The 12,444-nt window shown below is 35.7% G+C and overlaps 2 protein-coding genes across 2 annotated transcripts; both read left to right on the top strand.

Moving 5' to 3' along the window:
* Window positions 1-22: 22 nt before the first annotated feature.
* Window positions 23-5,551, top strand: LOC109154864 (DEAD-box ATP-dependent RNA helicase 18-like). Its single transcript, XM_019302600.1, has 11 exons — window positions 23-336; window positions 708-944; window positions 1,813-2,073; window positions 2,197-2,276; window positions 2,377-2,482; window positions 2,577-2,690; window positions 3,593-3,691; window positions 3,916-4,005; window positions 4,427-4,533; window positions 4,607-4,750; window positions 5,071-5,551. The coding sequence occupies exons 1-11, from the start codon at window positions 82-84 to the stop codon at window positions 5,333-5,335; spliced, it is 1,758 nt and encodes a 585-aa protein (XP_019158145.1). The 5' UTR covers window positions 23-81; the 3' UTR covers window positions 5,336-5,551.
* Window positions 5,552-6,933: 1,382 nt separating this feature from the next.
* Window positions 6,934-12,353, top strand: LOC109154998 (multiple inositol polyphosphate phosphatase 1). Its single transcript, XM_019302738.1, has 12 exons — window positions 6,934-7,132; window positions 7,382-7,472; window positions 8,232-8,525; window positions 8,855-9,013; window positions 9,335-9,475; window positions 9,578-9,634; window positions 10,105-10,243; window positions 11,002-11,106; window positions 11,192-11,382; window positions 11,760-11,801; window positions 11,888-12,025; window positions 12,098-12,353. The coding sequence occupies exons 1-12, from the start codon at window positions 7,017-7,019 to the stop codon at window positions 12,113-12,115; spliced, it is 1,491 nt and encodes a 496-aa protein (XP_019158283.1). The 5' UTR covers window positions 6,934-7,016; the 3' UTR covers window positions 12,116-12,353.
* The last annotated feature ends 91 nt before the right edge of the window (window positions 12,354-12,444 follow it).

Here is a 12,444-nt window from a genome sequence, read left to right as displayed (position 1 = left end):
TTACCCTTAACATAAAATCAGCAAAATAGCCCTAAAACCCCTTTCTATTTGGTTCCTAAAAGCAGGCGCGCTGCCACGATTATGGCGGCGACGAACAAAGCCTTAACGGCCACTCGGTTCTCCGACCTCAAACCACCGCTCTCTCAGCCAGTTCTCGAAGCTTTGACTAATGGAGGCTTCGATTTCTGCACGCCAGTTCAAGCAGCCACCATTCCATTGCTTTGCAGCCACAAGGATGTCGCCGTCGACGCCGCCACCGGCTCCGGGAAAACCTTAGCTTTTGTCGTCCCTCTCGTCGAGATTATCCGCCGCTCTTCTCCTCCTAAACCTCACCAGGTTCAGTTCCGATTTTCGAGAATTTTTAAATTATTTTGGAAGCTACGGAAGCTTTGCTCCTCTGGTTTTTGAATACAGAACTGTTTGCGACTTTAAAATGATTAGAATTTTTTGTAATAATTTCGTGAATTGGAAAGTTCTTCACTTATTTGCTGATCGAAGTTTATGAGAAAGTTAAATCCCGCGGAATTGATTAACTCAACAATTGTATACTCAGTCCTAGACGATCTGTAAAATTATTACCAAGTAAATTGTATCTGAAAATGACTGCAAAATGCATGTCAGCTAAAATGAGGATAATTGCAAAGTGGTCATTGCCTAAAATGTCTGTGCTAAGGTATTCTTTATCTCACTTGTTGGGTTTATATCAGGTAATGGGCGTAGTTATATCACCAACCAGGGAGTTGTCATCACAAATATTTCATGTCGCCCAACCTTTTATTTCAACACTGCCTAATATTAAGCCAGTGCTTCTTCTTGGGGGAGCTGAAGTAAAAACGGACATGAAGAAAATGGAGGAGGAAGGGGCAAATTTGTTGATTGGCACACCTGGCAGGCTTTTCGACATAATGGAACGCATGGACATGCTAGATTTTCGGAACTTCGAGGTATGGTCTAAATATAGGTACTTAAATTCTAGTAAATTTGGGTTTTAGTAAATTTGTGATTTACAAAGTATGGGTAGTACTAAGGATATTATGTTATATTCATAGATTCACCCCAATTTCAACTCTAAGACACTAAAGACTCTTGTACCTTGTCAATTGCAGTTGTCATTTATATCTTTCACTGATAACCGTTTTTTTGTGAATGCCTATGAAATCTTCTTTTAATATCATTAATGTGAATATGAAGTACAGTAGCTCACACATGATTAGTATTTTTGGCTCTTAGCACTCAATCAAATAGATTGAGTTAGGAGATGATAGAAAGAGCTAGCCAGGCTATTTTCTTATTTCTCCTCCTTTTTCAATAAGTGGCAAGCTTTAATTCTTTTATTGGGCAAGGGCAAAGTGAATCAACAGTAACACTATATCTTTTCGCCCTTGTATCGTGCAGCAAACATATGTTGTTGTTCCCACACTTTTCAGTACACTTTGTCTTAGCTGGTGACACTGAAAATTTGGTAGGAAGCCAATATTATTATGTTTTCTTGTTCACATAAACAACATCCTTAATTGGAGAAATCTCTAAATTTTCCATTCAAATTCCCCAGTTTATGTGAAAAGTTGGAATCTAACACTCACCTTTCCAATGATAGAAAAATCTAATACCCCTCTATTCTCCTCCCATCACTCAATTAGGGCACTTCCACATTAGTCACTATTCTTAGGGAGCAGTGTAGGCAACTGTCTGCAGGGTGTAGTTACCTTGTTTTCTAATGACAGCAAGAAGGGTAGGCTCAGATGTGCTTCAGGTTGACATCCTGCCTTCTCAGAGATCTTTGTTAACTAGCAATGATATTTTCCTTTACAGGTTTTAATTTTAGATGAAGCAGATAGACTATTAGATATGGGATTCCAGAGGCAAATAAACTCCATTATATCTCGGTTGCCAAAACTTCGCCGGACAGGTTTATTTTCAGCAACTCAAACTGAGGCAGTTGAAGAGTTATCAAAAGCCGGATTAAGGAACCCGGTGAGGGTTGAAGTTAGAGCAGAAGCAAAATCACTAAATGATTCCACATCCACTGGCCAACTTGCCTCTTCAAGAATACCCGCAGGCCTTCAGGATGAGGTATCTATACTTCATTTTATATTTAACAATATCCCTTTTATCAAGTGTCCATAAAATGACTGACAGCTATATTTTCTTCATGCATTCATTAACACCATTCTTGATGCCTGTTTAATTTTGCAGTATCTTGTATGTGAAGCAGACAAGAAATCATCACAGCTTGCTGATCTCCTAATTAGGAACAAATCTAATAAAGTTATAATGTATGCATTTTTCCTGTATGGTGTTTGGTTTCGTTTGCATCTGTATGTCCACTTACAAGGGTAGAGCTTAACATGATTTATCATCTCGTTATTCTTGCAGTTACTTTATGACTTGTGCATGTGTTGATTACTGGGGAGTTGTTCTTCCACGTATTTCTTCTCTGAAAAAGCTATCTTTAATACCTCTTCATGGAAAGATGAAGCAGGTACTTTTAAGGGAGCCATATTTAAATAATGCCACATAGAAATAGTTATTTTTTGTCATTTTGCAATTGATTCACATTTCCCGTTTGACAATAGGCTGCTAGGGAGAAAGCGTTATCAACATTTACATCTCTTTCCAGTGGCATTCTCTTATGCACTGATGTCGCGGCACGTGGACTTGATATACCGGGTGTTGATTGTATAATACAGGTGACTTTTATTTCTTCTATGTAAAGCATTGTTTTGCAGGAGGCATGATAGTAGCTAGGAACTCCTTGTCGCCGTTAAGTTTTTTTTATTGTCACTGTGTTTGATGTCCCACTGCAAGTAACTCTACAATTTTTCCTAAAATGATAAATGTTGTTCCTCAAAGCATTCCTTCTGATAAAGAATGGTTCTAGAAAATATCAGAAAATCTTAAATCGGATAAATCCTGAACCTTTATCTTGCCCATGGTTGCAAAAATCGCGCCTAGGCGCTAGGCGGCTGCCGCGAGGAAGGCCGGAATCGGCCTCCTCTGCGGCCGGCCGGCTAGGCGGTCTAGCGGCCGCCTAGACCGCCTAGCCGGCTGAACCTGCCGTTTATTTTTTATTTTTTATTTTATTATTATTATTATTTTTTTGTTTTAAAGTGTTAAAAGTTCGGGAAGGCATAACTTTTGACTCGGTTGTCCGTTTTGGACAATTTTTTTTTTCAAATTGCGTATTTTTTCGAGATCTATACACCGCAAATCGCCGAAGGCGGTTCGACCCTCTAATTTCTCCAAAAAATGCTTCTTTTGCTCTTAATTTTAATTTTCTTTTTTATGTATTTAGATGGTTTCAACAATATTCAAAACGATTTTACAACCACTTATGTAAATAATTGTAAGAAAAAACTAAAGGAACCTTATGTTTTATTAGTGAATTTCATAATTTTTAATTTTAATTTTTTTTATTTTTAAAAAAATAAAAAATCGGCGCCTAGGGGTCGTCTACCGTTTTTTGCAACCTTGATCTTGCCTATCAGTTTTTTTTTTTTGCCAGATTGTCTCTCAATGTTATCAGGGGTATTGATTAGAAAGCTAGACCTGGTGAATTTGGATTTAAAAACTTTTCGTTTTCCATACACAGTATGACCCCCCTCAGGATCCAGATGTATTTGTTCACAGAGTAGGCCGAACAGCTAGGCTGGGAAGGCAAGGGCATGCCATCATATTTCTGTCACCAAAGGTACTTTTTTGTTGTTTTTGTGCACAACCAGTTTAACTCTGCCTTATCTATCATCTGTCAAAAAGATTAGTAAGGTTTTACTCCATTTCTTAATTGGGGCCATAGCTTCATGTTTATTGATCATGTTTGAACCATCATAACTTGTGCTTTTATTTTTTCTTCTCTCATTTTACATTCATACCTTTAACTATTGGCTTATCAAAGACAGTCTGTGTTTCTTGTAGGAGGAAGCATATGTAGACTTCTTGCGGATAAGAAGGATTCCGCTTGAGGCAAGAGAGTGCTTCAATGAGGCTCCTGATATTGTTCCTGAGGTCAGAATTAATCTTTTACAATTAGACCATTCCCTTCTTGTCGACTATAGCTTTTCTCTTCATTTTATTTTTTATTTTTAAAATTCTTTGCACTAGAAAAAATTAAAGAGGAACAAGAAAAAGAATTAGGAAAAGAGAAATCAGCTTTTTTTAGTTTGCCTGGGTTATTTTACATTTGTACTGAAGAGAAAGGGAGCTCTTTGGAAGTTTGTAGTGGAGATTACTAATTAGTGCTTTCTTATTTATCTTGTAAAGCAACAAGTTCTGCATATCGTTTAGTCTAGTTGGATAATAGCCCCTGTGATAAATTAAATTATTATATAAATTGAGTCAAGGAAATAAACAGTTTATTATTATTGGTAGTTTGTGTTAAGTGAACTTATTGAAGCAAGTGATTTTTATCAAAAGTGTTTCTGTCCAGATTCGGCTAGCAACAAAAAAAGACCGTGATGTTATGGAAAAGGGAATCAGAGCGTTTGTGTCTTATATACGTGCTTATAAAGAGCATCATTGCTCATATATTTTCAGGTAATATAAGTTTTTGATTTTCCTTGAAAGGTTTCATAAAATGCCCCTTGATTTAATACTCCGCTACTTGCAGGTGGAAAGAGCTTGAGATTGGAAAATTGGGCATGGGATATGGCTTATTGCAGCTTCCTTCTGTGCCGGAGGTGAAGCATCACTCTCTTTCCACTGAGAGTTTTATTCCCGTAAAAGATATAAACCTGGAGGAGATAAAGTACAAGTAAGGCATAGCGTTTTTATTCTTGCCTTTTTGAGTAGCGCCTATAAGTCTAATATGATTAGCGTTTCCACTGGTTTTTGGGCTTCGATGTACCAAAATAACAACTTTTAAAACCTAATTGGATTTTCGGATAAAGTTTAGGGACCTATTTGACCTTTTTCCCAAATTTTTTAAATTTGTACTTTTTTTTATGGCAAATGTTGGAAAGTAAAAATTCTATCAACTGTGAAAGATTATGCTAGTTATAGAAGTTCAGACTGGGAAGGTTTTTGTACAATTGGAGCTAGGCGGGTTTGCATAACCGTTACACCACTTTATAGGGACAAATCTCGTGAGAAACAAAGAAAAAAGAACTTGGAGGCAAAAAAAGCCGTAAAGCAGCAAGAAGTGAAGAAGCCAAAGAGAGACTCAAGTTTGTCAAAAGCTGAGATGAAGAAGCAAACAGCTAAGAAGAGGCGTGCTACTCAGACAGTAGAAGATGATGATGAGATGGCTAAAGAATACCGCCTACTGAAAAAGCTGAAGAAAGGAGCTATTGATGAAACTGAATTCGCAAAGTTGACTGGAACTGAAGACTTGCTTTGAGACACATCGCCCAATCCTGTTGAAATACATTCAGTGTTCCTCTGTTAAGACCATTGTTTACTTTTAAATAGTTTCAAAGTGTTCTACTGAGAGCTTTAGCTTTTGTAGCTGTAGTCATAGATAGCATCCTTGTAGGTCTCTTCCTCTTCTGATAACTAAATTAACCTCTGTAACAAAATTTTGGTCTGAGAAATGTAAGATTAGCACAAACTTTTGTTGTCTTATTTTACAGATTTCTCCTCAAGATTGAAGCATCTAAAATCAACCATGACTATATTTCAGACTAGTGACTAATTTGGCATAGTATTTAAGGAATGTTATTCCCTCCGTATCATTTTACGTGTCTAGTTTGCTTGGATCAAGAATTGGCCTGAGAATGTTTTTATTGTGGAGTTTGATTGTTTAAATTTTTGCATTAGTTTTAATTCTGTTAGTCAGGACTTATCGCATATTGGTTTAGTTACAAGCAATGTTGTTTGATTGCTAATGGCATTGGGTACGTCTTGGTTCACTATGTCAAGAGGTCAACGAATCACGTCGCTCGGATTACTAATTTTTCTTCTGTCCTTGGAGTGTGGGATTCACCTCCCCCCTCGCCCGATTATATTTTGGATTTGATTTAATATTATTATTACTATGCTTTTCCTCAAAAATGAAACATATTTGAGTTATTTATAATTTTATATTTGATAATATTTGATTTTGCAATGTAAAATTATATATTTAAAAATTATATTAAAAGTAAGCACAAGAAATTGAATTTAAAAATTGCAATAAAACATTAAAGTGAATAAACGAATAAGAAATAGTGGGAGTAAAATGGGGTAGAGGGAGGTTTTTTTTTTTTTTTTTTTTTTTTTTTTTTTTTTTTTTTTTAATATTACACTAGTATCTTTGATTTATGGGAAAGGGGTGTGTTTGGTTGGCAGGTTTAGCACTCAGGTATGTGTATGAAAGTGATTGTTATTGTTTGGTTGACTGGTTTTTAAAATACTATTAGGGTGTGGAATACCCCATTAATGGAAAAACACATTCCCTTATTTTATAAGGGTTTCATCCCATTATTCATCCTTAGCCTAATTATTCTCATTCCACATTCCACCCTACTACCAAACATGCAAAATACTTTCACCAAAATCCATTATCATTACTAAGTATTTGATACCCATTTCGATTTCGATTCTCATATGCGAACCAAACACACCATTACCATTACTAAATATTTGATACCCATTTCGATTTCGATTCTCATATGCGAACCAAACACACTTTAAAATTTTCACGTAGAATCGAACTAGGAATCTTGTAATTAACAAGTTACCGCCTCCACTAGAACTCGAATTCATGTTCTCTCATTTGGGATAGTCACTTCGTACCACTAGACCACAAGGTCATTGGCGCCTGCAATATTATCTTAGTATCTGTATTATGCGAAATGAGATTAATCTAGTTTTGAGAGTTGCGGTATAAATGTGGATATATTAATTCTTTTTCAGTATAATATACTGATTTTCCTGGGAGGTAATTTGGGCCTTTTATCCGGTAGAAGCCTAAAAGTAGATTTGTAATTTGGGCCTTACAATATGCTGAGCCCACGTTACCTTGTTCAGAAAGTCAGAGACCGTACTCTCTCAATGTAAAGTTGCCGTAGATTCGGTAATTCCAGAATTAGAGAGGAGAGATGAAGAAGGCCGTGGAAGTCGCAGTTTTATTTGTAATTTTTCTCAGTGAATTTACCCTATATTCAAGCGCTGAAGGAGTTTTCGATGTTCGGAAACATCTCTGTACTGTATCTAGGCATGTTTCTCCTATACTTTTTATGCTTTTAATATGTGTGATTTCGGACTAATTTGATGCATTTCGTATGCTCTTTCTTCATGTTTGCTGCTCCATTAGCAATTCTAAGCTTTGTTTATCTTTGAATTTTGCTTTCTTCGGACTGCGTATAGTCTATAGATGCAGATTTCCGGTTGAATGCATCATGCATGTTTGATCGTTCATGAATTTTAAGTTTTATTTTGTAATATATGTTTTCATTTGTCACAGGTATGGTATTGTGAAAGATATACTATCAGAAGAATCGATTATAGCTCCGGAGATTCCCGATCAATGTACCCCAATACACATAAACCTATTGGTAATTTTGAAATGCATTCTTATTTTATGCATAGATGTACGGAGTAATATATCTTAAGGTCATGCTTGTGTTAAAATGATAACTACTTTCTGTGAGTCTGTGACTATAGAATTTAATTTCTAAGTTCATATGATCCTTGTTCAGTTGTTCAGATTGTGCTGATGTCTAGGATAAATAATTTCATTGGTGACCATATATTGCAGTAAGTTGATACAATAGTTGTTATTCTGCTTATAGTGCAGCAATTCATGGTACATATTTATTGCACGCACTGATTCGCCTACATGAACTCAAGTGGCAATTAGTATCATAAGTCCTGACTTGCCTAGGAAGGTAAGCCTCAGATGAGTTGGCAGTGCTGACTGGACAACAGTTCAATATGATTGGCTAATTTTGTTATGAATGTGCCACGTTTTTTTTTTTTTTTTTTGTTTTTTAACTTGTATGAAAACCGTAGTCAGTGTACTGACTGAATTCAAGGGGAAAACTTTCTAATGGAGTTAATGCTTGAGATAAAGATTAATGAAATTATGCTAGAGTATGGGCATACTATACATATACAGTTTCAATGTACTTAGTAAGCATGCTGCTAATACAATGTCATTTATAAGAACAGAGGTGTCTCTTGCTTGTGTTTTTGAGTGAAAAGATATCTTGGCTAAGAATTAATTGTTCAAGATATTTTGCTACATTATGGTTTGAGGTACAGTGATACTTTTATTTAGTTATAAGCAATATATTATATATATGGTTTGGAAGGCAAGGCATGGCACTCGTGCTCCAACAAAGAAAAAGATAATGGAGTTAGATGCCTTAGCCAACCGCTTAGAAGTCCTTCTGGAAGATGGAAAAGAAGAAATGAAATCATTGGAGAAAGTTCCTGCTTGGCTGCATGGGTGGAAGTCTCCATGGAAGGGAAAGCGCACAGGTGGGCAGCTGATTGCTGAAGGAGAAGATGAACTATATAATCTTGGGATAAGAATCAGACAACTTTTTCCAGACCTCTTTAATGAGGAATACCATCCGGATGTTTATACAATCAAAGCTTCTCAGGTTGGTTTTATTATCACTCAGTTTTTTGAGTATTCGTGCATTAGTGCTTCACTATTTGTTTAATTTGAATTCTGGTTTCCCTGCCAAGACCATTCAATGCTGCTGCTGACCAGAGCAGAAAAGGCTAGCAAGTAGCAATCTGCTTATCTGCTTACTGATTCACTGCTATATAACTGTATCACTGTTTGTGAGACACATATAGAGGGTGTTTCCTTACAACACTCTTGCATTTTGAACTGTGTTTTGAAGTTGACAGCCTATATTCTTTCTAATGAAATCTTTTGCCTTAAATAATCTTATCCATTTATTAATAGAAGTGAGTTTTTTAGATTCCTCGGGCATCAGCTAGTGCTGTGGCATTTGGCATGGGCCTGTTTAGTGGAAGAGGGAAGCTTGGGCCAGGCAGGAATCAAGCCTTTGCAGTTATTAGTGAAAGCCGTGCAAGTGATAGAATTCTGAGATTTCATGATTGTTGTCGAAGCTACAAGGTAAATTGTAAACTATTTCTTGAGATTTTTATGCAGATTAGCATGATATACTGACTATAATTTCTATGTGGAGGTCTTTCTTCTCAAATTAGATTTAATGTTCAGATGGTGATAAAGATGTAACATAAAGACATAGTTGATACCTAGTGAGCTGAGTGGTTCTGTCTGCATGATGCAAAAGCTCAACTAGATGTTGATAAATAGAAAAATCCTATTCATTTGTCTCCCCTTCAGAATTGCCTTCATATAAGTTGGATTTTGTTCATTAGCTTCTGGTTTGCTACTTATGCCTGATAAAATCTCCATGTTCTTTTTATACAGGGATTCAGAAAGAGTCAACACCCTACTGTTGACAAGCTTAAGGAGCCTGTCTTGAATGAGATCACTCAGCGCTTAATGAAGAAATATGGGCTTAATTTTACTAGGCAAGATATATCTTCTTTATGGTTTCTCTGTAAACAGGTCAGTAATGTATCAATAGTGTTTTTATGAGTGCTAAAATGAATAATTCAGAATAGTATTTTCTCCTGATCATGAATATTCCTTGGTCAACATTTTTTGCAGGAAGCATCCTTACTTAACATAACTGATCAAGCTTGCAGTCTATTCAGTCCGTCAGAGGTACTTCATATTTAGTTCTTTGGTGATGTACTTTTTATCTTCAATGCTGGTCATTTTGTACCTAAGGGATTCTTTTCTTTTTAGATTAGGGAATGAGCCAATGAGGGGAGAATATGCTCCCCTCCCCTCCACCCCCAAGTTTTCAAATCAGAAAATTATGAGCATCTTTTGTAAGCCCCAAATAACATGAGTTTTCTTAAAGTCCCTAGGAATGCTGTAAACCATTTTTGTATCTTCAACTGTACGATTCCTTGTGGCACTATTTCCCTCATTTTTCTTTACCACTCAACCCTTTGAGAATAAGATTACTAAATATGTTAAGTTCATCAATGCTGTTTTATATAGTCAGTGGGTAATGACTTAATGTGAATTAGTTCTGCTTCTGGTAAACATTCATATGCGGCTATATTTCTCTGTTTGAATCATGTACCATATATGCTTTATTCAGTAACTGATTTCTCATTTCTTAGGTTTCTTTGTTGGAGTGGACTGATGACTTGGAGTTGTTCATAGTAAAAGGCTATGGTAATTCATTGAACTACAGAATGGGAGTGCCATTGCTTGAAGATGTGCTTCAATCTATGGAGCAGGCAATCAAGGCTAAAGAAGGTAACATTTTCTATGAAAAGCTGATTTCATGTCCATTTATTTTGGAAACATATGAAAGGTGTTGCATTTTCCCCTAGTGGCAAGGACTTTTGAAACATGAAACTGATATTTGTGAGCTGAAGAGGTGCTAATGTTGATTTGTTGAGTTTTTTATTTTTTATTTTTTATTTTTTTTATTTTTTATTTTTTATTTTTTTTATTTTTTAGTTGCATATGTCTAGGAGTCAAGTGTCAACAATGGAAGCTGTGTCCAGCAGACTAGTGAACATGGTGCATCACTAAGAATAAATTTTGCCAACAATTTAGTGTCCATTGCAATAAAATAAAATAAGGTACAGAAAATATTAGAAATGGAAAGCTAATGAATCTCAAGACAGGAAATAAAAAGGTGAAATGGAACCACAAAATATATAATAGGAATAATAATAAAAATGAAAAATTGAAATGCATAAGAAAATCAAGTAACTAACTTACTATTTACTAGGATATTTTAATAGGAAGCTAAACCATGAGAAATTTTGCTATCTAGACTATGTTTCCAGTAAATATGACTTTCCATCATCTCCTACTTAATTATGGTGTTTCTCTAAGTGAGTCCTCAAATGAAACTTTTATTCAATGGAAAGATGCTATGTGCCAGCTTAGGGTTGTGTTAAGGTTTAGTTGATTTGCAAAGATGCTTTTGAGCCTTACCTTTTCAGTTTTTTTTCTTGTACTCATTTATTTCAAATATTTTACGTGCATGATTTTTCCTCTAGAGGGATATGCTCCTGGAAGTTACGAAAAGGCAAGACTACGTTTTGCTCATGCAGAAACCCTGCTTCCCTTTTCATGTTTGATTGGGCTATTTCTTGAAGAATCTGGTGAGTGATTTTACTGTAATAATATGCATCCTGACTTTTGCTCACTTTGCTTTTCTGAGTCGGTTTCATTTGTCAAATGTTTCAGAATTTGAACGAATTCAAAGAGAAGAAGCATTGCCACTCCCTCCTAAGCCTCCTCAAAAGAGAAACTGGCGAGGCAGTGTAGTGACACCTTTTGGTGGAAATAACATGCTAGTACTCTATAGCTGCCCCACAAAGGAGTCAAGCAAGTATTATGTGCATGTGCTGCACAATGAACATCCAATTCCAATGGCGGTATGCTTTTTAAGATCTTGGCTTTGGATTTATTAAATTGATACATCTTACAACTATAGCTATACATAGTAATAGGTTTTTCTATGCTCTTCCTTAATATGTATATCCTCTAGCCTTGATTTTCCGCTCTACTATAGTGCCCATCTCAATCTTGATCTATTTTGCGTGGGGACAACTAGTTTGTGAATGTTCATAGATGTGGAAAATTTCTAAAAGGTGTTCAAAGTGGTCATAGTGTTGCCCAACCAACTTTGGGGTTCGAACTTTTGAATAGTAATCCCAATTGATTTGTTTTTACATAACTTGGCCTGTTCCTTTATTATTCATTTTATGTTTCTATTTTAGGGTTTAACATTTTTGTGTTTTTGTATGCACAGGGTTGCAATGGATCAGCATTTTGCCCATTTGAAATATTTAAGGTAGAACATTGTGAGTTTGTATATGGAATTTAGTTTAGGCTGCTGGATACACTGTCTCACAAATAGTCATTCCTGTTTTCATCCAGAACCGAATAGCTGCTCCTCACTTGAAACATGACTACAACACCCTTTGCAATGTAAACCCGAGTGCTTCAACAAGTGTTTGGTCAAGAGCGTTTGGATGGCTTTTCTCACTAAGGAACACTGCCGAACCATCCTCAAAGGTTGAGCTATAATTCTTTTTGAAATGAGGTAGTTGTTTGGTACCTTATAATCTCTGTTGATTTCTATCTCAGTTTGTCACTGACCAGTAGGCACTAGGCAGTAGCTGATCCAGCTGTGGCCTAATAATCGAGGAAGTCTTTTTTTGACCGGTAAATTGTAATTTTAAAATGAATGATAACACGGTTGTTATAGGTCTAAATTTTGTATTGAAGAGTAATGAAATCATGATGCCTTGATTTTTGAAAGCTTTATAGTCGTAGTTGGGACCTGTCATTTTGATAATTTATCTCAAAGCAATTTTAGTTTCAACATTGATTTTTAGCTCAACCTTTTAGTTACATGATTTTATTTATTTATTTTATTTTTATTATTATTATTAATTTTTTTTTTTGTATTTTCATCCGCAATTCTTGCAACT

This window comes from Ipomoea nil, unplaced genomic scaffold (genome assembly GCF_001879475.1).
Source record: "Ipomoea nil cultivar Tokyo-kokei standard unplaced genomic scaffold, Asagao_1.1 scaffold2662, whole genome shotgun sequence".
NCBI lineage: Eukaryota > Viridiplantae > Streptophyta > Magnoliopsida > Solanales > Convolvulaceae > Ipomoea > Ipomoea nil.
This window is presented reverse-complemented; position numbering and strand designations above follow the sequence as displayed.